Source organism: Erinaceus europaeus, chromosome X (genome assembly GCF_950295315.1).
Source record: "Erinaceus europaeus chromosome X, mEriEur2.1, whole genome shotgun sequence".
Lineage (NCBI taxonomy): Eukaryota > Metazoa > Chordata > Mammalia > Eulipotyphla > Erinaceidae > Erinaceus > Erinaceus europaeus.
In genome coordinates this window covers 112,276,515-112,304,182 of record NC_080185.1, presented here as the reverse complement: position 1 = coordinate 112,304,182, position 27,668 = coordinate 112,276,515, and the positions used below count along the sequence as shown (strand labels likewise).

The 27,668-nt window shown below is 39.8% G+C and overlaps 1 protein-coding gene across 2 annotated transcripts in view; it reads left to right on the top strand.

The window, feature by feature from the left end:
- The window catches only part of PDK3 (pyruvate dehydrogenase kinase 3), an 87,280-nt gene extending 61,250 nt beyond the window's left edge, over positions 1-26,030 (top strand). Inside the window, exons 7-12 of one of the 2 annotated variants that reach the window (XM_016193032.2) lie at positions 5,205-5,281; positions 6,527-6,628; positions 6,999-7,109; positions 9,237-9,350; positions 10,871-11,010; positions 17,299-26,030. In XM_016193032.2, coding sequence (XP_016048518.2) covers positions 5,205-5,281; positions 6,527-6,628; positions 6,999-7,109; positions 9,237-9,350; positions 10,871-11,010; positions 17,299-17,329 — 575 coding nt within the window. In that variant the 3' untranslated portion in view covers positions 17,330-26,030. The remainder of the gene's footprint in view (positions 1-5,204; positions 5,282-6,526; positions 6,629-6,998; positions 7,110-9,236; positions 9,351-10,870; positions 11,011-17,298) is intronic. The other variant, XM_016193031.2, reaches the window with a different exon arrangement.
- The last annotated feature ends 1,638 nt before the right edge of the window (positions 26,031-27,668 follow it).

Here is a 27,668-nt window from a genome sequence, read left to right as displayed (position 1 = left end):
AGAGGAGTGAGTGAGTGAGCTGCTCACACACTGGAACGGTATGTTGCCACTTGAGAATTGAAGCTCTGTTGGTTTCACATATAATCTTTCCCCCCCGAATTGTTTTGTTTTGTTGTTAGTAGTAAGTGGAACATTCTGTGTGAGCACCATCAGTGTTGTTGACCAGTATCAGTGGAAATCTGAATATTTGGGAGCAGATAGAGTAAATGGCCTGTACTACTTTCTGTAATAATCTTAACAGGCTTCTCCCTCAGATGAAATTATCTTAGATGTGAGGGCCATCTAGCTGTGACGGCTGTCACCCCATCGATCGTCAGGATTGATTCAGCTAATCTGGCTGGCTATGCGGGTGCCCGCACCACTCCACTCAGTGTGAGTCCCTCCCAAAGCTCCAATACAGCCTGGGGCCTGTACAGAATAGTTAAAAGGGTAGCTGCTGTAAGTCAGGGTTGGCTTGGGAAAGACAGGACTTTAAGACCACCACTTGCATATCTTCACCATTTCTAGATCAGCCTTTCCTACTTTAGCTGTGCATTTGCTAGGAGACAAAGGATTCAAATTACTCTATGTATATTTTGTTAGAAGAGGACTCAGAAAAAAAATATGCAGCTTAGTACCTTTGAACTCTGGTTTCCACATTTCGGAATCTTTTGTGGTTATTCTCAGTCAAGAAATCACTGTTTGCAGCTCTGTTAACATTGTAGGAATTAATTTTTAGTGTCAACAGCTGACATTTATTGACTTCTTACTTTGTGGCAAGCTTTGTGTAAATTAGTTTATTACCACTATCTTAGTTAATGCTTACACTATCCCAATGAGATAGATACTGTGTCCTTTTCAGAAATAGAAGGCCAAAACTCATATAGATTAAATGCCTGTTAACCTATCTATTAAACACCCAACTGTTTTCGAATAACCTTAGCCAATGATTTAGGGCATTAGTTAGTGGTCTCTAGATATAATCCATTCTCTCACTTGCATTTTCTGCTGAACCTCCAAAATTAAAAAAAAAAATCTTACAGAACTACCTGAAAATAAAATTCTTTCTTTCCTATGTAGATTTCTGTTGGTACATGGTATGAATTTGGAGAAATCACTGTGCAAAATAGAGACTTATTTCTTGAGCTTGAAAAGCCTGGACCACTTTTTCCATCAATTTTTAAAATTGTATTCCTTAATGGAAAACTCATATTCCATTTGTGTCTTATTTTAGGAAATTACTGAAAATCCATTAAGGATTCACTGCCTAAAGTCGCTGGACCCATGAGCAGAGAACTGTTTTAGGCAAAACCATTTGACATAGTTTTAAAAAGGAAAAACTCTAAATTATAATGTTCACATATAAGTAATTGAACAAACTTTCAATTGCTTCAAAAGTTGGCTTCTAGTGTACTAAAGAAAAAAGGACTTATCAAAAGTATTTTAGTTTCCCTGATATTTGTGGTGAGAAGGTTGAATTCAGATGGCTTGTTTACATAATTGATCATACCTTTTGGCACAAGATAGACCAAGTATTTAGCTTGCCTCTGGGCTCTTTTAAAACATTAAGTAAGGAAATGAAAGACAACTACCAGATGGTTTTGCTTATATGTAAACCATAGAGACTTGCAACGAGGAGTGCTTAAACAGTCTCCAAGACTGTGAGCACTATGGTGGTTAGGAGGGAGCCACACAACTTTGGTGCAGTGTGGAACTGACTATACCCTTGTAATCTTGTAAGCTATTGTTAAATCATTATTAGAATTATATTTTTTTAAAAAACAATGAACAGTGTAGGGGAGATAGCATAGGGTTATATAAACAGACTCTAATGCCTTAGGCTTCAAGGTCCTAGGTTCAGTCCCTCACGTCACTGTAGCCCAGCACTAAACAGTGCTCTGGTGGAGGAAAAACAAAAAAAGCAATAAAGAAATACAAAGGGAAGCTACAAGGAAACCAGATGGTTGCCTAGGTAGGTATACTGCTGATCCCACCTCTGACAGAGTAACCAGATGGTGATGCCCTGACTAAGGAGACAGAGCAGAAGTTGTCACAAAGAGAAGACTGCAGCAGAAGTGACGCCTCACTTGCCAGAAGCTGTCCTGGAGGACTGTGGGAACAGAGCGTGGATGTGTGAAGGGCTGGAATGGAAGCCTCGAGGTAGGGGTTCCTTGGAGCACTGGCCCTAGGAGCAGCATGAGCTAGAGGTGGAAAGCAGCTTAACTCTGGCTGCTCTGCCTACAGTTGGCCACTAGCATTTTCCTCTAGGCAAAAATAAAACTCAGGGTACTTTCTTCAAGAACAACCTGAAAAAGACTAGGGCTGATCATGTGAATCCTGTAATCTGGAAGAAAAGCCTTTATTCCATTTGAGCATTTGGGGGTGGGGCGACTCCCCCATTTAAGGCCAGCTCTGTGTCTGCTCATCCTAAAGCCAGTAGAAAAGTCCTAGTCAGGCACACACAGCTTCAAGTCAGCCTTCCCCTTGCAGGGAGAATTCCAGGGACAAAGAATCCTAGATTCTGGGAGTGATGTACAGACACCTATCACAAGGAGATAAGAAACTGTGCCTATGTGTCAGCAACTGTCCTATACACCACTACTTCTCCAATAAAAATGATTTGGGAAGGAAGAAGCCCAGCCACCTCCAGTGACCCATCTAGTTGCTCATTCTCAAACACGAATATTCCAACCACTGATATCAGACCTTGGGACAGCCAGCAGCATGAATGAAAGCCTGACTGGGATTAATGTGTCAGCTGCACTGGCGCCGCCAAAAGATTCCTCAACCCCTCCTATTTCTAAATTTTATGAGAAAACTATTTTACATGGAGAATTCTGTATCTTTCCAAAACTTCAGTCAGATGCATCTGAAGAATAAGAATTGAAAAATGTATCTTCCGTATATCTCCCATATAACCCTTTCTGAGTTAGTTTTCCTGGTTGGCTTGACAATGTGTACAATTATGGACACAGGAAAGAGCAAAAAATCTTCTAGAGATTCAATCAAAAACAGTTTTAAGGTGATGGCTATACAGTACTCTTACAAAGCAATCAATCCAAATTAAAAAAAATCTTACAGCTGGGATGGATACTGTGGAATAGGAAGGAATAGGAAGTAGGAAAATTTGGGTGGTGTGGTGAGGAGAGCGGATGTTCCTTGTCCAGTCATCTATGACAAAGGATACTTAGAAACTCCAGTAAATACACAAACCTGTGTCGGATGCAGTTCAAGTATTGTCACCTTTAAAAAGGTTAGCATGATTTGGAGCAGTTGGAGGAAGATAACAAACTGGATTTTACCTTAAATCTAAGAATGTTGTGCAAATGATGTGTGAATCACATTGTTGAACCCACAGAGAACAAAATGCCAGTGTGTTCACTGTTGTGGTTGTATGCACATTTGTGGTTCAAATAATTTACCTAGCTGTGATATCCTCACCTTTCTCAAGAAATATTCCCATCAACTAAAAACACAAAAGAATCCATAGGCAAAGTACAGGAGAGGCTATTAGAATTATAGAAGGTAATGTATATTTCATCAGGCAAAAAAAAAAAAAAATGGCTGCCTATGGCTGTGAACTGGGTTGTGCAGTGGGAAGGGGTGGAGGGTTTTTACTTTTCTTTAAAAATTAAAAACAAGGGAGTCGGGCGGTAGCACAGCGGGTTAAGGACCGGCGTAAGGATCCCGGTTTGAGCCCCTGGCTCCCTACCTGCAGGGGAGTTGCTTCACAAGCAGTGAAGCAGGTCTGCAGGCGTCTGTCTTTCTCTCCCCCTCTCTGTCTTCCCCGCCTCTCTCCATTTCTCTCTGTCTTATCTAATAACGATGACATCAATAACAATAACGATAATAACTACAACAACAAGGAAAAACAACAAGGACAACAAAAGGGAAAATAAATAAATATTAAAAAATTAAAATTAAAAACGGTGTAGGGGCCAGGACTAACTAATTTAGTGGAGCACTCACCTTAACATGCATAATCTTAGGTTCGAGCCTTGGTATCAAATGGGAGTGCCATGGATGGTGATGTGGTTCTGTGATATCTCTCCATACATGTTATTTCTCCTCTTTAAAAAAATGAAGGGGTGCGGGGAATCTGGACCTGGAAAGCTGCTTGCAGGATTGTTCCTGTACAAGTCCCTTAGCCCATTCTATGGCACCACATAAAAAAAATGTCTTTAAATGACGTCTAGGTATTAATTTCAACAACTGATTATCAAAGTTTCAGGATTTAGAATCAAAGGCTGTTGGTTCAGGTGTCCAGTTTCAGTGCCTCTGCTGTTATGGTAGACAGGTCACATCTCCTCTGAAAACCTGTATCCTTACACACAATAACACCACCTACTCTATAAACCACAGTGTTGTTACGGGGACATAGTTGGGTAATGTATGTGCAAGCTCTTCAGAAACTACTAAAGACCAGCCATTACTTATTTAATTATTTTACATTAACTGTTACTTCCTTTATCAGAGAAAGTAGGTTAACATGATTAATACGACTGTTCTGTTTGTGAAAGCTCACGTAATTTCAGTCTCTTGAGTGATTTCGGATCATGAAGAGGAAGAAGGACCAACTCTGTAACCCATGCTGTTTGTAGTACTTGACATGGGGTTTTGTGTTCCTCAGGCTTTCCCCTGACACAGGGGAAAAGGTCTATACTCTCTGGGGTGGAGGTGTCTGTTACCTGCCAGTAGAAAACAGTCATGAGCATCTCACAATTTAACCTATGATTTGTCTTGTTTATTGTAACTTAACAGAAGATAGCATTGCTGTTTATTCTAATTTGCCAAGATAAGCCCCTTTCCCTCTGTACTTCCCATTCCCTTGGCTGACCACTGGGGCTGTGGTGGTGGTGGTAGTGGTAGTGGCACCTCCCAGTTGAAAAATCCTGAACAGGATTTGTGTGGCGTTATGTAATTCTTAGAACATCATGGCACAGGTTGCTATGCCAGTTCTGCTCAGCAAAGTTTCAGGGAGATTGAGTCACTTGCCCATTGTCATATAAGGTGACCATGGTAAGGGAAAGGACTGGAATTCACCCTAGATTGGTTTGACTTCAAAGCCTTTGTTTTTGTTCAGTCCTGCCTTTCAAGGTAGAGACCTGAATCAGCCTTTTGTAGAATTCTATTTTATGCTCTTAGAAAAAAGAATGCAAACAACATTCTTGACTTTCTTCTAGTTTTGAGTCCTCATTCATTGATGGTCTTGTCTCTGTTTTCAGCCAAAGCTCCAGACAAACCTATTCAGGTAGTTTATGTGCCCTCACATCTGTTTCACATGCTATTTGAGTTGTTCAAGGTAAGTGGAATTTAAAAACATAGAAAGAAGTCTTCATTTTAAATTACTTTGATTCAGGGCATAATGGATTCATTAGATTAGCATAAGAAAAAGGTTTTGCATAACCATTTTAAAAATTCTATTTCTGATATCCTGTGGGTTTTATAATTTGTACACTGTGAGATGAAAAATTGCTGTGTATGATATAGTTTTCATGAATATTAGTACATATTGATTTTAAAGCTTAATTGTGCTTTAGCGATTTTATGTAAGATCCATACTGTTTTTCTTCAGTTTTGAGATTAGAGATGCTTGTTCGTTTCCAAACCTGGCAAAGTCTTCATTGGTAGGAGCCAGATGAAAACGTGTTTATGCAGATTTCCGCTTTTGAACATTAGCCATATTGGTACATTAACAGTTGTTATGATCCTGAGAAATGCTGCAACCCTGTTGTATATTTGAGTCAAATCAGAAGACCTGACAAGACAGAGGGGAAAGATGAGGAAAGGCTGGACCCAAAAGGACCCCAAAGTTGACTCTTAAGACTGTACAGCTTATGTCGTGGCTGCTGTTAACCAGCAGCTAATGGCATTTGCATTGGCAGTGATACAGTCTCAAGATGTGGAAGCTAACCTTTCATTTCTTCCCATGTGTAAACCCTGACATTGAGCACCTGAAAATCAGTTATGCTGATTTGCTTCCAAAAATTATGTTACTGATGCCACACTTTACGGTTCAGATGGGCATTCAATTGTGAGTTTTCAGCAGCTGTGGTTTTTTCAGAATTTCTTTTTAACTGACGTTTTCCCTACTTTTTTTTCCTGCCAAATAATTAATTTCTGTGGGATGCCTGCATCTCTCGAGTTTTCCACTTCCTTTAGAGGAAAGGTGCCCTGCGAGTGCAGACCGGTAAATGAGATTTAAAGTGCATCCAGGAGCCTCTGCGACCTCCTTGCGTGTGATCATCATATTCTTTTCAGTGAAGAGTTTAACAACTCAAAGACCCTAAAACAAATATGTGGAAGGAAAGAAAAATATTCCATAAATTGGATGCAGCAAAAACTAGATGAAAAACAAAATAAAGCTTTAGAAAAAATTTTCTGAGTTCTTCAGAAGAAATAGAAAAGCCATGGAAAATCCTATTTGCTTTTCTCCTCTCCCAAAGGATTGTTGTGTAGAAGTAAACACATGCTGATTTCTTTTTGAAAATTGTGGTTTGTGAGTCAGTGGTGCGCTTATAAAAAAAAAAAAACCCTGTTTTTTCAGAACTCAATGAGAGCAACAGTCGAACTATATGAAGATAGAAAGGAGGCTTACCCTGCTGTTAAGACACTCGTCACTCTTGGTAAAGAAGACTTGTCCATTAAGGTAACTGCTATATTTGCATGTATCCTTTAATTATCAGTTGATTTGCTGTCACCTAGACATTGAGGAATCAGAGAGAATGGAGGAAAATGGACATTGAGTGTCTCATGTGTGACTTGGCTTAAGTTGCCTCACTTCCTTAGAATCCCGTCTTTCCAAGAAGCTGGTTAAGCTCTCAGAGCCCAGCCTATCAGTTGCTACTGCACTGCCCTGCCTCCTTTGTCTTAACTGTTCACAAAGGAGCTGCATTGCATTGGCCATCCAGAGCCCCGGTACCTTTTAGAGTAATGAGGTAACATATCTTATTTAATGAGCCTTCCATTTCCTGCGAAGTTGAGAGTGACTTTCTTTTTAAATGTTTTGTGTGTTACAGATAAGTGACCAAGGTGGTGGGGTCCCACTTCGAAAAATAGATCGTCTTTTTAACTACATGTATTCAACTGCTCCCAGACCCAGCCTCGAGCCCACAAGAGCTGCCCCTCTGGTAAGCATCTTCAGCTGGCTCTGTTGAATTCAGATGTTTCCTGCCCAGTTGTAGGCTGCAGTGGCAAATCCTTTGGTTTCATCTCTAAATTGTGTGTCTAAGAAATGCTTAGAGCTGAGTGCGTCACTCCCAAATACAGAGCAAATTCCCTCTGGTTACAACTGCCACTGGTGCGCCTCTGAGCTCCGGCATTGCGTTGGAGGGAGTGACAGTAGAACAGCGGCTGAGCAGAGGTTCTGAGCAGCGGGGCTGGCTGCAGTGTGGTCCCGGGCACGGTGTGCCAGAGAGCCCAACACACCTGAGCCTTCGGACACCCCGTCAAATTTGTTTATATAATTAAAATGTTAAATTATGAACACATTAAATTTTCTATATTTAAAGGGACTTAAGCAGGAATCATAGGCGGTGTGTGCATTTTCCAAACCCTTTCTATCTCTCTCAGGGAGTAACCTCCAGCCCTATTAAGGCAGTGCGAAAAGCCTCTGGTTACCATGGCAGCGTCTAGATCCTGGGAGGGCCACAGTTTCTTACCCTGCTGAGTGTTTCTAATTGACAAACAACAATTGAACCCTTTGTCATTAAACACAGCAACATATCTATCAGTCTGCAAAAAATGGTTCAGGGTATGCATTAAGTTTCATTTTAGAGCCCTACCTGACTGATAAGCACATAAGATTACATTTTATTTGTATGAATAAAATCCAGCACTTTGCATCATTTATGTAAGTCAGAGTTTGTTAACTCAGCATGTTGAAAACAGAGAGGAAGCATTTGTATAGGATTCAAGAAAACTCATGAAAGATCAGTTTTGAGAGACATGGCCTTCACCAGACTCTGCTGGTACCTCTGTAAATAAATGTCAGAGGGGGAAAAGCAAACACTGCAAGCAAATCTAGAACCTTCCCTCACTGTTTAAAAGGAATATACATGGTCTATTCCAGTGATCAAAATAGCAATTTGAGGATAGCTGTTATTGTTTTAATGACACTGAGCAACTGAAGCAGAAGACCTTTAAAAAGTATGCATTGGGGCTGGGCGGTAGCACAGTGGGTTAAGCACACATGGTGCGAAGCACAAGGACCTGCATAAGGATCACGGTTGGAACCTCCAGCTCACCACCTGTGGGGGGGGGGGGTCCGCTTCACAAGCAGTGAAGCGGGCCTGCAGATGTCTATCTTTCTCTCCACCTCTCCTCTCTGTCTTCCCCTTCTCTCAGTTTCTCTCTGTCCTATCCAAAAACAGCAATAACAGATGTCTCTCTCTCTCTCTCTCCCCTCACTCTCCCTCTCCCTCCCCCGGCCTCCCCTCCTCCCTGGAGTGGCCCAAGGTAGTCTCAGGGCCTCTCACTGTCCTCACCTAACTCTGAGACCTTTTGTTTTTCCACAACCTGTTATTCAGTCAAGATTCCATGACCCAAAGATAGGAGGGAGCTGGAATTGCTTTCTTGCTTCCCAAAGCAGGGACTATAGTATAGCAAAGTATTTTAGCATTCCCAGAACCTGAGGAAGTGCCTGCTTATGAAATTATTCTATTTTCTTGTTTTATTCTTGGTATTGATATGCTTAAACTCCTGTGCTGCGTGAATCTTCACCTCAGAGAGCAAGGAAATCTGATAATAGAACTGTGGAATAACGGGGGGGGGTACTGCTTTTTAAAAGTATGAGCCTGAATTAGAGTATTTCTTTTACTTTTCTTTCTTCCTTCATTTCTTTCTTTTCTTTCTTTCTTTCTTTTTTTGGTAGAGAAAGAAATTGAGAGAGAAGGGAAATATAAAGAGATACCTACGGCACTGTTTCATGACTTGTGAAGCTTTCCCCTGTGGGTGTGGACCAGGAGCTTGAACCCAGGTCCTTGTACATGATAATGTGTGCACGTTACCAGGTACACCACTACCTGGCCCCTCTATTACTTTTCAGCCATGTTTTTTTTTTTTTTTTATTGCAGGGTTAACATAGATTTTTTTTTTTTTGCTATAAATGAGCATATGCATCACTGCAAAGGCTGAGCCAGTACTTTAACTGATCTGAATCTGAGTAAGAAATTTATCGTAATTTTCCCAGTGGTTCTCAAACAAAACATGTAAGCATTTGTTCCTGTCTCAGTGTATTAGCTTTCTTCTCTTCCTAGGCTGGATTTGGATATGGTTTGCCAATTTCTCGTCTGTATGCTAGATATTTTCAAGGAGACTTAAAACTCTATTCCATGGAAGGAGTGGGCACTGATGCCGTCATTTACTTGAAGGTACTGTGTTTTGTTTTTGTTATAGCAGAGCATCTTTTTAAATAAAGCTTTGAGTTCTGTTAGCTAATGGAGAATAGTGCTGATATCACCTCACATATTTGGCTCAGACTTATTTCAGCTTTATATGAAAACCATGTATATTCCATCTTTAGTATTATGCTCAGATATTGCAAAATGTAAAACAAGGAAATGGTAAAAATGACAATTTCAGTACTTTAAAACATTTTATTTCAATGTAAGAGAGATCAGAGCACTACTCAGCTCTTGCTTATAGTAGTGCTAGGGACTGAACCTGGGATCCTCAGGCATCAAAGTCTTTTTCCATGACCATTGTGCTATCTCCCCAGCCCAAAATTTTGATTTTCAAAACCACAATTCTAAACTGTGGGTTTTTTTTATTGTTGTAGTTATTATTGTTGTTATTGATGTTGTTATTGTTGGATAGGACAGAGAGAAATGGAGAGGGGAGGGGAAGACAGAGAGGGGGAGAGAAAGATAGACACCTGCAGACCTGCTTCACCGCCTGTGAAGTGACTCCCCTGCAGGTGGGAAGCTGGGGGCTCGAACCGGGATCCTTATGCTGTTCCTTGCGTTTCACCCGACTAAACTGTGTTTTTTAAAATTATATTTTCACTGAAAGGACTAATCTAAAAGGAGACAGGTTTTCATCAAAAGAACTCTTACAGTCTTTTCCTTTAAAACCTTGCTAGCTTTCCCAAAATTACAAGAATTCAGTATCATAGTATGATAGTATAAAAGAGAGATCTAATAACAGCTCTCTGTAACACACACTCTCTTACTCATTAGTGATATTAGACTAGTTTTTATTTCTAAACTCCAAAATATTTGGAATATCTCCTTGGGTAACAGAGGCACAGAGTACAAAACTAAAGACTACAGAAGAACGGAGTTTCTCCCACCTTTGACCCTAAGCTGCTTGGTTTCTTTTCCCAGAGGGACCTGCAGGGTCCTCCTGACCTTGATTCTGTGTTGATAAAAGCATGGGGGAATCTAATTTTTTTCCACACAGGTCATTTCAATACTATGTTTTTTTCTTAATTTTCTAATGCATGTTGAAGATGTTTGCTAATCAGTTAATACACAACTGACTCTTTTAAGCACTGCATAGTGTTTATATTAGATGCCATTGAGTCTAAATGATATGTTATTTGATACCATTTGATAGGATTGTGCTTATAAATCTAGGATATGTGAAACTTCTTCCTGAACCCTTTGGGAAAACAATTTCCCAGTGGACAGTGGTATTTTGGTCTACAACTATATAGTCAGAGTTGCGTATCTCAAAACTATTGGCTAAATTAAAAATGCGTTTTCTGGTTATGTGTACTTTAGTGCTGATTTTGAATAAGTGACTTTTTTTCCTTTAAAAAGATTTTAATTTATCCTAGTGAAAGTAGGATTAGGCTTCTAATGTTTGAGATGCTAAAATATAGGTAATTATTTTTCATGAAAAAAGGGCACTGGGATATTTTTGGTGTGTGTTTTTGTTTTTCCACTAGGCTCTTTCAAGTGAATCATTTGAGAGACTTCCAGTCTTCAACAAGTCTGCATGGCGCCATTATAAGACCACACCTGAAGCTGATGATTGGAGCAACCCCAGCAGCGAACCCCGAGATGCTTCAAAATACAAAGTGAAACAGTAATTTATCACTTTGCCTTATACTGTAAAGTATCTGACTTCTTCCTAGATTGTGGTTTTATCATTGCAAAAGCAAAGTGACCTCTAAAGAAAAGCTAGAGCAGCTTTAGTCTAGCTGTAGTCAGAAAGAACAGCAATAAGATAGCCTCTCAATGCTAGGGCTCCTTGCAGCAGGGAGTAGGGTTTATCCTGTCATGGATTTTATTTCTGTTTGTAATACGCCATTATCTATAGAGATTAAGAGAAGAAAGTTTAGGAGAATTCTGTGAGTTGAAACTGAAAACAAAAATGTTGAAATTATCAATCAAATGTAAACAAAATACAATTTAACCATACAGTGAGAAGTTAACAAGCCTTTAAAAGGAATGAATTTCTGACATGTACTCAAATATGGATCAACCTTGAAGTTATAGTGCTAAGTAAAATAAGCCCAACCCCCCCTCCAAAAAAAAAAAAAAACAACCCACCTATACCATAGAATTCTGCTTATGTGAGGTATGCCAGTCACATTCATAGAAAGTACCAAGGTGATTGATAGGGGTAGCTCAGGAAAGGAAAATGGGGAGTTACTGTTTGATGGGTGTAGAGTTTCAGTTGGTGGAAGATAAAAAGTTCTGGAGGCACAAACGGTGGTAATAGTTGTACAGTATGTGACTATACTAATGCCACGGAGCTGTTCACTTTCAAGGACCATTTTTGAGCATCTTAACCAGATGCTGAATTGCATGCACAATTTCCCATGTCACAAAGTTTAACAAAAAGGAAAAAATATCAATCACTCAATCCCATTATTTTATGGAAATTAGGAAAAAATACAATTTTTGTTTTTTAAGTTTTTTCTGCTTCTACCCTTAAGTCCTAATTAGCAACCCTTAGAATTCTATTCATTTGTTTAACTTAAAACATTTTATTGATAGAAAGGTTGTATATAAGCCAAAAAAAACCCCACTTTTACCCCACACCCCAGAGATTAACATTGCTACAACTTTGTATATGTTCTTCCAGATATTTTTCTGTCTGTCTGTCTGTCTGTCTGTGTGTCTGTGTGTCTGTGTGTGTGTGTGTGTGTGTGTGTGTGTGTTCCCCAAATGAGATCATACTTACTCAGATTACAATCGGGTTTTGCTTCACTTACCCAGCTCCACCTTTCAATGTCAATATAGTTTCATGAAAATTCCCTGTATTTGTTCAAACCAGTATTCATTTCAGGGCCACGTTATATATCTGAATAGGTCTCAAATTGGTTCTGACCTAGAACAATTTTTGTTGTTGTGAAACCATACCAGTTGTCCTGCAGCAATATTCCACCTTAATTTGTTTGTTTTTCCTTTGAGATGTTAAGCTTGTTTCCCATCCTCTATATTTCCTATAAACTGGAAGTCCATATAAAACCCCAGTGGAGCATTTTTATCTAGAATTTAATAAGTACTACTGCAGAATAACACTACGAGACTCATCACCTTTAGTGATCATAGCCCACCACTAGTGACTGACCATAGTTCAGACAATGCCTTCCTTTTTCAGTTGTAAAGTAATCTCTGTATGTTATACTGTAGTAGCAGTATACACCTAGTCTATATGAATACTAATACACTAGTGTATGAAAATGCTATTACTAATCTGTTGTAGTGTTTGGCACTGTGTGACCATTTGCCTCGTGGTTTTCACACCAGTGATCATTTGTACCTGCAGAAATAATTTCATTATTAACATTTATAAAATTATGAGCTTTAATATATACATATATAATTTTTATTTATAAAATGGAAACACTGACAATACTATAGAATAAGAGGGATACAATTCTACACAATTCCCACCACCAGAACTCTGTATCCCATCCCCTCCCTTGATAGTTTTCCATTCTTTGATGAGCTTTTAAAAACATGTTCTTCTTTGGCATTTATTAGTTGGCATTCTCATCAACTCAGCCCCCTTACATACAGTACCTCCTAGCAAAGAAGGATAAGTTTTTAAATCTTTCCTTTTATAACCAAATTCAAGGTAAGAAGTTAGATTAAAGGCCACTTAAAATGCTGACAAATGAGTTTCTAATTTTTTCTCTTGATTAGTATTGTAGAGAGTATAGTTTTTGTCTTGATATATTTCAAATGTACATGCATATATCTATGTATGCATAGAAGGTCTTTGAATAATGTTTATTTCATTATAACATTGATGAGAAAAAGAAAACTCCAGCCAACTGTTTGACAAAAAAACATTATTTAAGTACCTTTTTTAAAGATATTGTTTCACTTAAAGTTTCTGAGAACCTATTGACATTAAGTGTGCACAGATGTTAAGTTTATAGCTTGGTGAATTTTTTTAAAAATTTCTTTATTGGGGGATTAATGTTTTACAGTAAAACATTAAATACAGTAAATACAGTAGTTTGTACATACATAGCATTTCCCAGTTTTCCACATAACAATACAACCCCCACTAGGTCCTCTGCCATCATGTTCCAGGATCTGATCCCTCCCCCTCCACCCATCCCAGAGCCTTGTACTTTGGTGAAATACACCAACTCCTGTCCAAGTTCTGCTTTGTGTTTTCCCTTGTGATCTTGTTTTTCAACTTCTGCCTGTGAGTGACATCATCCCATATTCATCCTTCTGTTTCTGACTTATCTCACTTAACATGATTCCTTCAAGCTTGATCCAAGATGGGCTGAAAATGCTGAAATCACCATTTTTAGTAGCTGAGTAGTATTCCATTGTGCATATATACCACAACTTGCTCAGCCACTCATCTGTTGTTGGACATCTGGATTGCTTCCAGGTTTTGGCTATTACAAATTGTGCTGCTAAGAACATAGTTAATACACATGTCTTTTTGGATGGGTGTGTTTGATTCCTTAGGATATACCCCCAGAAGAGGAATTGCAAGGTCATAGGGTAGGTCCATTTCTAGCCATCTGAGAGTTCTCCAGACTGCTCTCCACACAGGTTAGACCAATTTACATTCCCACCAGCAGTGCAGGAGGGTTCCTTTGACCCCATAACCTCTCCAGCATTTGTTGCTGCTACCTTTTCTGACATAAGACATTCTCACAGGAGTGAAGTGGTATCTCGTTGTCTTGATTTGCATTTCTCTGACAATCAATGACTTGGAGCATATTTTCATATGTTTCTTGGCCTTTCAGATCTCTTCTGTGATGAATATTCTGTTCATGTCCTCTTCCCATTTTTGGATGGGGTCATTTGTTTTCTTTTTGAGTTTGGTGAGTTCTTCATATATTGTGGTTATTAGTCTCTTGTCTGATGTATGGCATGTAAAGATCTTCTTCTGTGAGAGGTCTCTTTGTTTGGGTATTGGTTTCTTTTGCTATGCAGAAGCTTTTTAATTTGATATAGACCCATTGGTTTATTTTTGTCTTATACTTCTTTGTAATTGGATTTGTATCATTGAAGATGTCTTTGAAATTTATATGGAAAAGAGTTCTGCCAATATTTTCCTCTAAGTAATTGATAGTTTCTGCTCTAACATCCAAGTCCTTGATAACACTTGGAATTTATTTTTGTATTTGGTGCAATATAATGGTTAGTTTCAGTCTTCTGCAAGTTTCAACCCATTTTTTTTCCAGCACCATTTGTTGAAGAGACTTCCCTTTCTCCATTTAATAATCTGGGCACTTTTGTCAAAGATTAGATGTCCATAGATGTGGGGAACTTGGTGAATTTTAAAATATCTGTTTCCAGCACCTAAAAAGACCCCTTTTAGTCAAACTTTTGTCTTTGCCCTTCCCCCCATATACTATTCTGTATACTATTTGCCCTTCCCTCCATATACATATTCTGACTCATAACCTGTCAGTTCTTAAGACACCTTTAAAAAAATGTATTTATTCTCTTTTGTTGCCCTTGTTGTTTTATTGTTGTAGTTATTATTGTTGTTGTTATTGATATTGTCGTTGTTGGATAGGACAGAGAGAAATGGAGAGAGGAGGGGAAGACAGAGAGGGGGAGAGAAAGACACCTGCAGACCTACTTCACCACTTGTGAAGTGACTCCCCTGCAAGTGGGGAGCTAAGGGGCTCAAACCGGAATCCTTATGCTGGTCCTTGCAGTTTGCAACACCTGTGCTTAACCCACTGTGCTCCCACCTGATTCCCCAACCTGTTGGTTCTTAAACTCAAAATGAAAAGGAACTTATAGTATGCTCTTTTGAAGTCTGGCTTTCTCTGAGGTCCATCCCTGTTATTAAATGAAGTGGTCAGCTTTTTGATGCTTAAATTAGCACATCTTGGCCTGGGGAGATAGTAGAATTGTTTTGATTCAGCTCTAACCCTATTAAACACACACACACACACACACACACACACACACAGGTGGGGGGGCTGGTTTACTTACTTTTATGAGCTAGCAAGGCAGACCATAACACTGCTCTCAATACTGGTGTATGGGGCTGCCAGGGATGGAACTTGGATTCTCAGGCTTGAAATTCCCATGTCCTGACAGGATGAGCTACATTCCCAGCCTTAAGCATTGTAATTATCAATATTTCTTCTCACATTTATTGCTGATTTTAAAGACAGAGTCAGGGAGGCAGAGAGAGAATGTGTGTATATGAAAGAGACCACAACACCAAAACTTCCTTCGGTGTAGTGGGAACCGGACTTAAACCTGGGCCATGTGCATAGCAAAGCAACATACTGTCCAAGAGAGCTATTTCACTGGTCCTTGCCTTCTTAACATATTGCAACCTAAAGGTCTTTGTGCGCAAATACAGTTTCTAAAGCTTTGTAATTGTGTACCATTGTACCTTAAAATTGGTCATTTTTCATAAATAATATAAACAACATATATGCTGCTGGCATTTTTCTAGAAGAGTTGTGGTGGACCCCTGCAATATTGCTGGACTGGTCACTCATCTCAGATGATGAAACTTAGAGTTTGATTTGGACATATGAGTTGTGTGCATGTATACACACACACACACACACACACACACACACACACACACACACACCTGTTTCCTTTGGCTTTATTTTCAATCCCTATGTGAGCCAAGTAGTTAGGCATCACTGTGACCAATTAATTCAAATTGTTGTTCTAAAGGGGAAGTTCTTTGGGTAATACAGGTGCAGCCTTCATAAATAAGAGGGATCATTTGGATGTAAAGAAGATGGTTTCTGTTGCATATTGTTTGAAGGGAAATTTTTAAAGTCTGAATCATATAGCAGGTTGTGTGTTACATAAAATATTTCTTTTTTAAATATTTTATTTATTTATTTTTAGTGAAAGGGATACAGAGAGAAAGATACACAGAGAGAGCTACCAGAGCACTGCTCAACTCTGGCTTATGGTGGATCTGGGGACTGAACCTGGAACTTTGGAGCCTCAGGCTTCAAAGTCTTTTGCATAGCCATTATGCTGTCTCCCCAGCCCACATAAACAATTTCTGATACATGTTTAGACAAATTCAAGCAGAAACCAATTTTTTAAATTTCTAAAATGGCTCGTCTGAAAATTAAAATTGTTAATGTACAAGTAGAATAATTGGTGGTGGTTTAAGGGAAGGTGTTTAGTAGGTGTGGTAGTCACTGCATGAATGAGAATTCTAAGAAAATTTGTTCTCTAATCACATTTTGATGATATTTTTATTGAAATATAATTCTCATACCATAAAATTCACCCTTTTAAAGTATATAGTTTAGTGGCTTTTAGTATATTACTCATAGTGACCTTTACACACTAATTTTAGGGCATTTTCCACGCCCACCCCACCCCCCAAAAAAACCCTGTAGTCTTTAGCAATCATCCCTCGGTCTAGTCAGTTTTTTTTTTTAACTGAGAATAAAGAACCATTTTAAAGTACATGTAAGTAATTACAAGTCACTCTTCTATGGTGATCATGGAGAATAACTCGGGATAAGGCATGGGTTTCTGATTAACACCGTATCGATGCTGTGAATAAATCTTGGTTAAAAATAGAGGTTGGGGAGTCAGGTGGTGGCGCAGCAGGTTAAGCGCACGTGGCGCAAATTGCCAGGACCTGCGTAAGGATCCCAGTTCGAGCCCCCGGCTCCCCACCTGAAGGGGAGTCGCTTCACAAGCGGTGAAGCAGGTCTGCAGGTGTCTGTCTTTCTCTCCTCCTCTCTGTCTTCCCCTCCTCTCTCCATTTCTCTCTGTCCTATCCAACAACAACGACATTAATAATCACAACAATGTTAAACAACAAGGGCAACAAAAAGGAAAATAAATAAATAAATAAATAAATAATTTTAAAAATATAGAGGTTGTCTTCATAAGCTTACTATGTCTGTTCTCAATGTTTTCTTTGTAGGGACAAGATCAAGACCAATAGAACTTTGTAGGGAGCTGAAAGCTTCAACAAGATTGTCTTTCTCAAGTCAACTGAGAGAACTTTCCTCCATCAACTCTGAGCGTGACACCATAGTTCCAGTGCTTGACCGTGTGTTTTATTCATGCCAGCTGCTCCTTTTGAAGCCTCTCTGTATCTACTCCAGAATCTCCACGAAAGTAGCTTGGGTGATTTTCCCCAATATGTTGCTGTGGTTTGGTCGATGCCTGTCACAAGACAGCACCGAGCCTCCTTAGTACTCTGATGTTCTCACACTTCTCATTAGTCCACTGTCTACAAGGTCCTCGGGATTCTAGATTCTTTCCCCAGTCCAGTGGTGGCTTTCAGCTGTTCTTTGTGACCAAATATCATGTTTGTCCCAAACCAACAAGTAAAGCTTAGAGAATCTGGAAGTTGAAGACACCAGCCAAGTGTCTTGACTGTTCATTCCTAGGGTCCTCTCTCATATGCCTCCCTTCTCACTCTGAGTTACCATTCCCCTTTCGCCATCTGATCGTGTTCTTATTATGAGATGTAGGTACTTTTGTGTTAGCTCTTACTCTTTGATGCATTGGTTTTATTTTAAAATTCTTTTGTATACCTCCATTCTGCCAATTAAAGCATTCCAAAATGTGTCTTGGGATTTTTCACTTAACTGCTTGGTTTCAAAGATCTTAAGTGAAAAACTACTACTGACCATTATCAATTTTATAAAAAATGGGAAGCAGAATTTTTTTATGCTTCTATAAGACATTTACTAGTCTAACATTGTTTGTCTTATTACTTTTCTTTGTCATTTTGTAAGGAGTTGAAAATCTCTGTGATATGCTTTACTACTTGTAAAATAGACTGCTGAAGGGGAAAAATTCTTCTAGCTTATTTTGAGAAACGCCCTAGATTTTCACTTTTATGAATTGTAACCAGTTTTAGAATTGCCCATCTGATTTTCATAATCCCTTGCTTTTTGTTGAGGGTTGGAATTGGCAAAGTATTTGAGGTGAGGAGTTGTGTGTGTATCCTTAGAAAGGAACTCAACTTCTACAGCTCCACAGAATGATGTTTTTGTATGTATCATCTACTTTGATTTCTGTCCTCTTTCAACATCTGCCTAGCTACCTCCGTCCAATTGTTTAAGTATTGAGTTCCCTGGTGTGAAAGTTGTAACTTGTAAAGCTTCCCTCTGCCGCTGGTCACAAGCAGCCGCCCCACTCCTGCTGCCCGCAGGGTCTCCCCCTTGTGCTGCCCTCTGACTAGCTATGCTTGAGTTAAGGGCAGCTCCATTTCTTTTGGATCAACTGAATCTGATTTTATTTCATTTTGTTTTGTTTCCTGAGCTCCTGGTAGCCTCCTTCATCTTTAGAAAGATCTCATCAGAGAACACAGAGTCAGGAAAAAAGAAAAGACTGATGTACTTCTAAACTAGAGGTTATGGGATGGGAGCGAAGCCATTGTCTCAGAAGTAGGTTTGATTCATGTGGCTTAGCCAGACCTGTGTCACCCCAGGGTAGTTTTGCCTGTCTTTGTTTTACAGGTAGAGAATTTAACCTGGAATCCAAAGCAACTATAAGAACATTTTGCTTTCTCAAATCTAATGATCCCCACATATTAATGTCTCTGTTTTGTTATCTGTGCCCAAGTCTCTGAACTTAGGTGAAGCCTGCTTGGTGGTTTTGTCTCTAAACAGATGGTGAGCTTTCTAAGTTTTAATATAAGTAGATATTGACCTTTTTCGGGGTAAATCTATTTTATTTTCTCATTTCCTCTGTGTTTCCCTCCCATTTGCTCAATTTTATTTTAAGTATTTGGGGGTTATGTCCCCAATATCAAATAGTGCCTAATACATAGTAGTTACTTAATAAATATTAGTTGAAGTAATCAATGAAAATTGACAAGATTAACATCTTTCTAAATTCTTAAAACTATCTATGTCTCTAAATTTAAAGTAATTCAGGGCAGGAGCTGTGGAAGTACTGGATTTTTCTGTTAATAGTGCTCTGCTATAGGCTTTAAACTGTAAAGAAATGAAAAAAAGGGAGTAGGGCTGGGTTTATAGCCATTGGATCTCCTCTTTGTCCCTGAATATCAGAGTGTTGACTTGGACTGTGGGTTCTTTCTGTCCAGTAAAGTGATGTGATTTTGTAGCTGTGCTTACAGATTCCAGAGGATTTTCACATACAGCAGCCCATTTGGTCCTTACAATGCCATGAGGTGTACCCTGCAGGCATTATCTGTTTTTCATATGTGTTTCAAAGCAGTTCCGTGGTTTGTCAAGGTGAAACTGTAGATAAATGGAAGAACCAAAGTGTAAGTAGTTGGGTCTTCTTGTTCCTAGGTCCTTGCACTCAACAGGAATTAGCTTTATCTCTTTTGAGGAATTCCTTGGGTATGTATGTTAACCCTTAAGGGCAAGTTATAAACCAAAGTATTTCTGTAGTGCAAAATAATTCTGTTCAGGAGAAGTGTTCTTTTGTGTTTTAATCTTGGCATAGTTAAAGAAAAAATTGGCAGATTTTTTTTTTACCTAAAGACAGGTAAAGTATATGGTATTTATTAGAGTTACTTAGACCTAATTCTATGAATGAACTCAGTACTCACTGCCAGACCTTCCATACAAAGAGTTCATGTTTGAGAATCGATACTTCTGTCTTTTGCTGGATAGGTGTACAGCTTTGCTTGTTGTTGGTTTTATTTACAATAGTTCATCTGTTGTCATTATTTGTGAGCAGTACTTTGACTAGTTCAAACTCTTTGACCACGTCATTCTCGCTTCATTTCTTTGGAAACATCACTTTACCTGAAGGAAGTAGGGCAACTGAAGGAGAACCCCTCTCCTCCAGTGGGAACTGCTCCCCACCCCCAGCAGAAGAATTGATGGGATCAGACTTCTGCTCTCCTGGGTTATATGTCATTAGTGTTTGTGTGACTTGTTCCTGGGTTACTGTTTCTCTCCTTTGCACACAAATGGTGCATCTGTGATCTCAATCTCCCCTCCTAGGTTTGCTTCTGGAAATGTGCATACATTGTGCACTTAACTCCTGCTGCCTGTCGCTTGTCCTTGTTTCTACAAATTAAGAGATGATTGGTAGTACTTTGGAAACGTTTCATGAGCTGCCCAGCAACTGTGGCCTGCTTAGCAAATGTGAGAATCCTCCTCTGATTAGTCTCCAACTTTTTCTTATCTGTCACTTTTTCTTACATTCCCTTGGAGTCCTTGGTGTGGAGTAGGGACTTTTTCATATTAATTTCATTATAGACAACTGCTTTTTCAGGTGTGAGCTGTGTGTGTTGAAGGACAGGAGTACTTATATAAACATGCATTTGTTCTGTTGTCTTTCCCAGTGGTCCAGGTGCTTAAACATTGACTTTGAAGATAATGTCCCTCATAATCATCATCTATATGTTAGTAAACAAAAGGAAGCAATATCACTCACAGGAAAGAACCATTAATAACTTAATCAATATGGACTTTTTGTTTATTGTTCTCATAGAAAGATAACTTTTAACTCGGGTTCCTGTTCCATCGCTTAGAAATATCAGTACCTTCTGGTTTGAAAATAGAGGACATGTGACATTTTAATGAACTTAAGTTATTAGCCATTGACAGTTATTAATAAGTCAAGTCAATATGATGGGATTTTTCAAACTAGCACATAACTAGTGTTGTCAGGAGAAGTATAAGCTGCTACTTTTTTATCAGCAGGCTGCCAGTGAAGCTGCCACAGAGGACGTTAACCCTGTGAGAGGTTTTCCTAACATGCAACTTCTTACCTGTCTTTCAAGCAGTTGCTTTAAAATTTAGTTCATGAGGAAGCTGAAAGGTGTTTTGTACTCTTCAGGGTTACTGTTGTCTTTTCATGAATGTGTATTGAGATGGTTTGTAGGGTGGGACCTACTATGCAAGCACACAGGGTGATGTTTTTAAAGTGTTTCTTAGAGAGGAATCACGGGCTGGATTATTTTGCATGAGATGCCAGATTCAGAGCGCGAGGTCTCTCTCAGGCGCTCTACCACAAAGATTCTGCGCCCTGGCCTGGGCTGGGGATTTGAGTTAGGACTGAACCCTCCAGCAAATTCTACCCAGCAAACAAGCTCTAGCCTAAGGATCAGGGAGTGTGAGTGAGACAGATGCATCAAGCTCCTCAGTGCCTCACACTATCGCCAGAGGTTTTGTCTTGGTGCCTGCCATGGAGAATCACAGTGCCCACCTGCAAGGGAGGAATGAAGGCAGGACAGTGGTGTTCATCCCTCCATTTAAGTAGCAGGAGCGTATGAGGCCCTGGAATACTCTGAAAGCTGCGTATGACAATGAGCACGCACACAGAGATCCTCCCTGTGGGGCTCGGTACTAGTTAGGGACACAGACCAGAGTCAGGGAAGTTTCTCACAGACATGGGAGATGAGCACACTGAAGAGAACTGGAGCCAAAAAGGGGTTTCAGTGGGTGGTGGGGCAGCAGGCTCTGTAAGTAAATGATGTTTGCCATGAACAGGCATGTTCCTAGATGAGAAAGTGTTAGTGACTTTCAAGCTCTTTCTCTCTTTGTGCCTAAGCAGGTGAACTTGGAGAGCCTGTCTCTGTCTTCCTGTGCTGGCTCTTTAAGGATGCTGCTGAGGGGGTCCCCAACCCCTGGGTTGTGGCTTTGGCAGAGAGGATGGAGCATTGTTGCATTTCATTGTGTCACAGACCAGTGAGAAAGGTCAGGCCAACTTCTACAGTCAGCGGCTACTCTTTGCTTATCACAAAAGCACAGTGATGGCACCTTCCAGATCTGTCTTCTTAGGACTCCAGAAAGCAGTGTGTAGAGAAAAACCTCCTGCTTATAGCAGCCCCCAGGACGCTGCTGAAGTTCAGACGGCCGTTTGTCGGGAGATACCCTCCTTTCCACTTCCACCTGCTTATAAAGGCAGAGAAATGGATTGTTCTAGCAGGCTTCCTCTGAAGCCCCCGGATTGTCATAGGCTCTTTATGTGTTTTCACACACACTCACACGAAAGTAAAGTGACAATGCTGTGGTTGCAGACTCCTTGAGAAACCTTTGTTTCTGCCTTTCTATGCTGCAGTTGTCCATGGCCCAAGTGACAGAGTCAGCATAGCCAGGCCCCAGACTGCTCTCCCTGTAGTCCCCATTCCTTGGTGCCTCAGTGGATGGACATTTCCTGGCTCTCACACTCCCTTGTCTGGTCAGGCAGACCTGAGTTACGGAAGAGAGGGTAGGGTATTTATTCCCAGAAGTAGCACCAATTTGTCACCCTTTAAATGGGTTTGTTTGCAGTTAAAAGGACCTTAGGGCATCACTACTGCAAGCCTCTGGATAAATGTCTGGTACAGTTAAGTGCCTTCTCTGGCATCAATATCCTCACAGTGTCGCATCAGTCTGAGACGGTTTGAATTCCCAGTTCTGCATCCTTCTGCTCCCGAGTTGCCAACTCTGCAGGGGCAGAATGCCTCCTGCCTAGCAACCTCAGGCTTTGACGGAGTCTGGAGTCTGCCCTTCTCTCGGAAGCAGCAGTCTTGAATGCCTGGAGTCCCGTAGTCCAACTGGGACTATTAGAAATTTTTATGTGTCTTTTTTAAATGTTAGAGAACTGAAAGGGTAGAGTTGTGGTAATACTGGATCCAGGGAGCTTGAGTGAAAAGAGTGTGAACTTAACCTGAAAATATTTCTCTGTTCTATAAATCTCTCAGTGACATTTGGATTAATCAAGCATAATTAAATGTAGTTAGATTTTTGTCAGATTGTAGTTCAAAATAATATTCATCTATGGAGAGGGTAATATATTCTGTAGAAATTTTATTAAGCACTTTAGTTAAGCAAGTGCTACGGAGAACAAAATCAGTCTCAGGAAGGTTAATTACAAAAAAAAACCCCACAAAGTATAGTAGATTATGTAAATCATTTTAATTTTGAATACCATGGCTTGAGCTTTAATTTACATAGAGAGGTATTTTGAATTTGTTTCTTGCATAGTTTCTGAAAGTACAAAGTTGTAATTGCATTCTTTAAAAGTTCTAATCTTTATAGGACTCTTACTAAGTTTGCTTAACTTTTTCATGGTATAGTTTCCAAAAGCAAAGAATTATAGTTGCAGGTTTTTAAATGCAATTAATTATTTTAGAATTTCACTTGAGTTTGCTTCACTTGTAAGAATTATATTTTTACTTTGCTAACTTTAAAGGAGTGGCCATTTCAGGAGAAATAGTGGGAGAGAGAATGTATGTGAATGCAGCCCTCTGTGCCTGGTCTCTCAGCTGATGAACTTTTTCTTTAAAAAAAAAAAAGGTAAAAATGAGAGTTTAGATTATAAAAATAAATATTTTTATTTTAGTAATTTCTGTAAAAGAAAATAAAGAGGTCAGATTGATTTTACATGTATTTTTTTGTACTCAAGAGAATGAGTTTCCCTTGTGTGTCTCAGGGAACAGCCTTGGCTGTGTATCCCCATGGGAATCTTTGACACTACTGTGGTGTGTGCAGACTATTATAGATAGTTCTTGTCTAAATTCCTAGAGCTAGAGTTTCAAAAGTATTGTCATCTCAGAAGCCTATGAAACTTAAATATTGCCCTTTTTGCTACTCAGATCCTATGTGCTTTCGGCTTTTTCATGAGTGACATCCAAATGTTCTCTAGTGGGTATACAGAGATCTCTTCATCACACTTATCTGAGACATTCACAGAGAGGGAATGCCTACAATTTATTTTTGTTTGATGAATTTGCTTCTTAACTCATCAGTGAGGGTTCTGTTTTCTATCGGAATTGAGTTATTTTGGGATAATAAACTTTCATTTAAAAGAACATTCTATTAAATCTAACCTTTGCTAAGATAAAAGTATCCTGTGGAACTAAATTCTTTGTGTAACTTTTGAAAATGTGTCCAAATCCAGCACACTGTCAAAGATCACGTGCACTCTTGGCCCTGCAGTTAGCAGAGTGATATCTGACTCCGGTGCTTCTGACTGGCCTGTCTGCTCGACAGTTCATCTTTGCCTCCTAGAGTAGTCAGAATGGCAAACTAGAGGGAGCTGACTTATAAGAGAGCTACTGAGTGTTTCAAGATATTCCAGCCTGAACAGTCTTTCTGAGAGAAAATAAGAATCTCAACAGTCTGTTCTAATTTTTGACTCCCCATCTATGGTAGACATTAAAAAGGCAGTTACAAAAATTAAATACAACTGGAAGTCACAAGCATTCACCATTTAGCCCAGCTATGAATGTAATGTAGCTTTAAAAAAGTTTGGGAAAACAGGTTGGATGTCTATAAATTATGTCTATAACTTATACATTCCTTTTGTCATTTGAACTGTTGTAACCATAGAAAACTTGAACCGTTATTTTTAAAGACACTATTTCCATTAAGAACAGTTTGATGCTTTTGTCTAGACAGCTGCTGAAGACATGATCCCGCATGTTGAACGAGAGCAAATGTTTTAGAATATTTACAGCTACAACCTGGGACCTCAGGGACCTGGGCACATTGGAGGCTGCCAGCCTAGCTGTCGAGACCATCCTAAAATACATAATACAAGGGACTTGGCAATCCCCTTTTCTCTAGCTGGCTGTGTAACTCCTTTTGGTGAATGCCTCTCATAAAGTTGTGGGGTATCCTGCTTGCATGTGAATCTGACCAATATATTCTGCAAAGATAAAACAAGAGTTTTCAGACCTAGACTAAGGTAAATGTGTCTGGATTCTGAGCAGATAGCCAAGACCAGGTGTATTAGAAAATGTTAAGCTGCCTTTATTCAACACTGGAGGAATCAAGTTCTAGTGCTTTCTCCTTTGTTTCCATTGTGATTTTTGCTAGTTTTTATTTTTCTCTTCTCCTCATGCTGCACTTCCCTAGAATCAAATGATTTTTTTTTAAACCAGGGCTGTTTGAGTCTGTCCTAGAACAGAACATGCCATTTTAGTGTTCTGCCTAACCCTAGTATTTGCTGAGTTCCTTGGTGTTAAAATTATCTCAAGTTGTAATTACTGCTTCAGGTTTGTATACACATCATGCCATCTGTTGCTTTAAGTTAACATCCTCACAAAAGTACACACATGCTTGCAATTTAAATATAGCCCAGATGTAGGCCACAAATTTTGAATGCTTGAGAAATGCTTGAATCAAATAAGAAAAGTCAACACAGAGCAAAAAATAGACTATTGTGAACAGATTGAACATTGTGTTTCAGTATAAAGCTACTTAAGAAAAATTGGCTGATTTTCCCTCACTGTTCCTTAACCCATAAGAGAAGTGTCTGAACTGAAACCACCAGCTGATTTGGACACACACAGAGAGGGAGCGGTTCACATATATATGAGGGAAGCGTTCATATCAGTGTGTGCCACAAGTCCAAACCCTACCTGCGTCTGCCAGCGCAATCAAGGCGTGCACAAGCCCCAAGGTCATGGGCGATTGTGATTCTAGCGTGAGGCCCACACCTCTCATGTCTGTTGCTGTTTTGTGACCTGGCTGGTCCCCCTTGTCATGAGTGGATGATGACTCTAGTTTGAGGAAATTTGTCACTCCTTGTTCTGTGCATGGAGAAAAGTGTTCTGTTGTGATTGTTGGCAAAACACAACCACAGACATGTGGCCCAGATAATAGACCCCACAAGTTACGGAGCCATCTGTCGTGTATATTCATGTCACAGCCAAACTAGTCCTGGAGCACATAGACATTTCTGTACCACCACTCACTTTCGAATAATAAAATGGTAGTTGTGATTCATGCTGAGTCAGTGTGGTCTTTTCCTGAGTTCTGTCTGTAGTCTCACCCCTCCCACCTGTTTGCTTTGTCTTCCACCTCAGCTGACTTCGGAAACACAGTGTGAATAGCACCTTTGTGTGTGGCCAGACATAACAAGGCTGCTTCAGTTCTTATACTCTGTGGAAGGAAAACTAGGTGATTGGTATTCTCTGTAGTGGGGACATTGTGCTCACCATTTTTTAGGAACTATTGCCTTAGCAAAACCAAGGGGCTACATCACAGTAAACTGCTAATTATGATATTTTTTCAAAATATGGTCAATGGATGGTGGAAGGGCAACATAAAATCTGTTGTCCAAGCCAAGGCACTTGACGGTGAGAAAGAGCACTGGTCACAAGCAGATGTGAGCCAGCGCTTTTCTGAGGAAACAGTCTAGCCATGGAGCTTCTGCCTAGTCAGCAGAAATGCTGGTCAATAGCAGGTTCCAGAGCTTTGCCTCAGACCTACTGTTTCAGATTCCTTGGCGTGTGGGCTTAGGGATCTGAAATTTAACAGGTGCCCCCCAGGGAATTCCTGAAGTGGAAGTCCTCCTAAGAACTGCTTCCATCTGGGCCATGCAGGAGAGCACTTGATTTTTTTTTTTTAAACAAAGCACTGCTCAGGTTTTTTTTTCAGTATATACTTATCCCCTTTAGTTGCCCTTGTTTTATTTATTGTTGTTGTTGATGTTGTTAGATAGGACAGAGAAAAATGGAGAGAGGAGGGAAAGACAGAGTGGGAGAGAAAGATAGACACCTATCTTTCGACAAAGATATATAGACAAAGCAACTCTCCTGCAGGTGGGGAGCCGGGGCCTTGAACCTGGGTCCTGATGCCAGTCCTTGCGCTTTGTGCCACCTGTGCTTAACCCACTGCGCTACTGCTCAACTCCCAGCACTACTCAGTTTTGGCTTAATAGTGGTGCCAGGGATTGAATCTGGAATCTCAGCCTCAGGTGTGAAAGTCTTTTGCAGAACCACTGTACTATCCCCATGGTCTAAGAACTTGATGGTTTCAATTATAGGGCTGTCAATTCCATAGTCTCTTTTGAGGAAATGAGGTAGCACTGGCACCAGAATCCAAAGCCATTTGATGGGCGGGGGTAGATAGCATAATGGTTATACGAAGAGACTCTCATGCCTGAGGCTCCAAAGTCCCAGGTTCAATCCTCCACACCACCATAAACCAGAGTTGAACAGTGCTCTGGTGAAAAATAAATAAATAAAAACAAAACAAAGCTATTTAGCTGGAATTGCATGCATCTTCCCAAATAACTAAGAACTTCACTCCCAAATTATTATTTACCAATGTGTCATTCTTCTACTAAACATTCAGTGGAAATGATTGTCTTCTATTTTTAAGTTTGAAAACTACATAACTGTTATCTTGCATGTGAGAGATGGTTAGGCCTTTTCTTCAAAGGAATATGATAGAACAACTGTTCAGTACAAAAATTCTTTTTATAAATTGTTATCTATGACCACCTGTGGCCAGTAGTTTTGTATTCTTTAGGTCAGATCATAGCAGTGCTTGCTAATCCTCCAGCAGAGACCCTCAGATTCTCTTCCTCCTTTCCTTATTTAGGCAACAGGGAGACTGTGAGCTCTGAAGCCCAGCC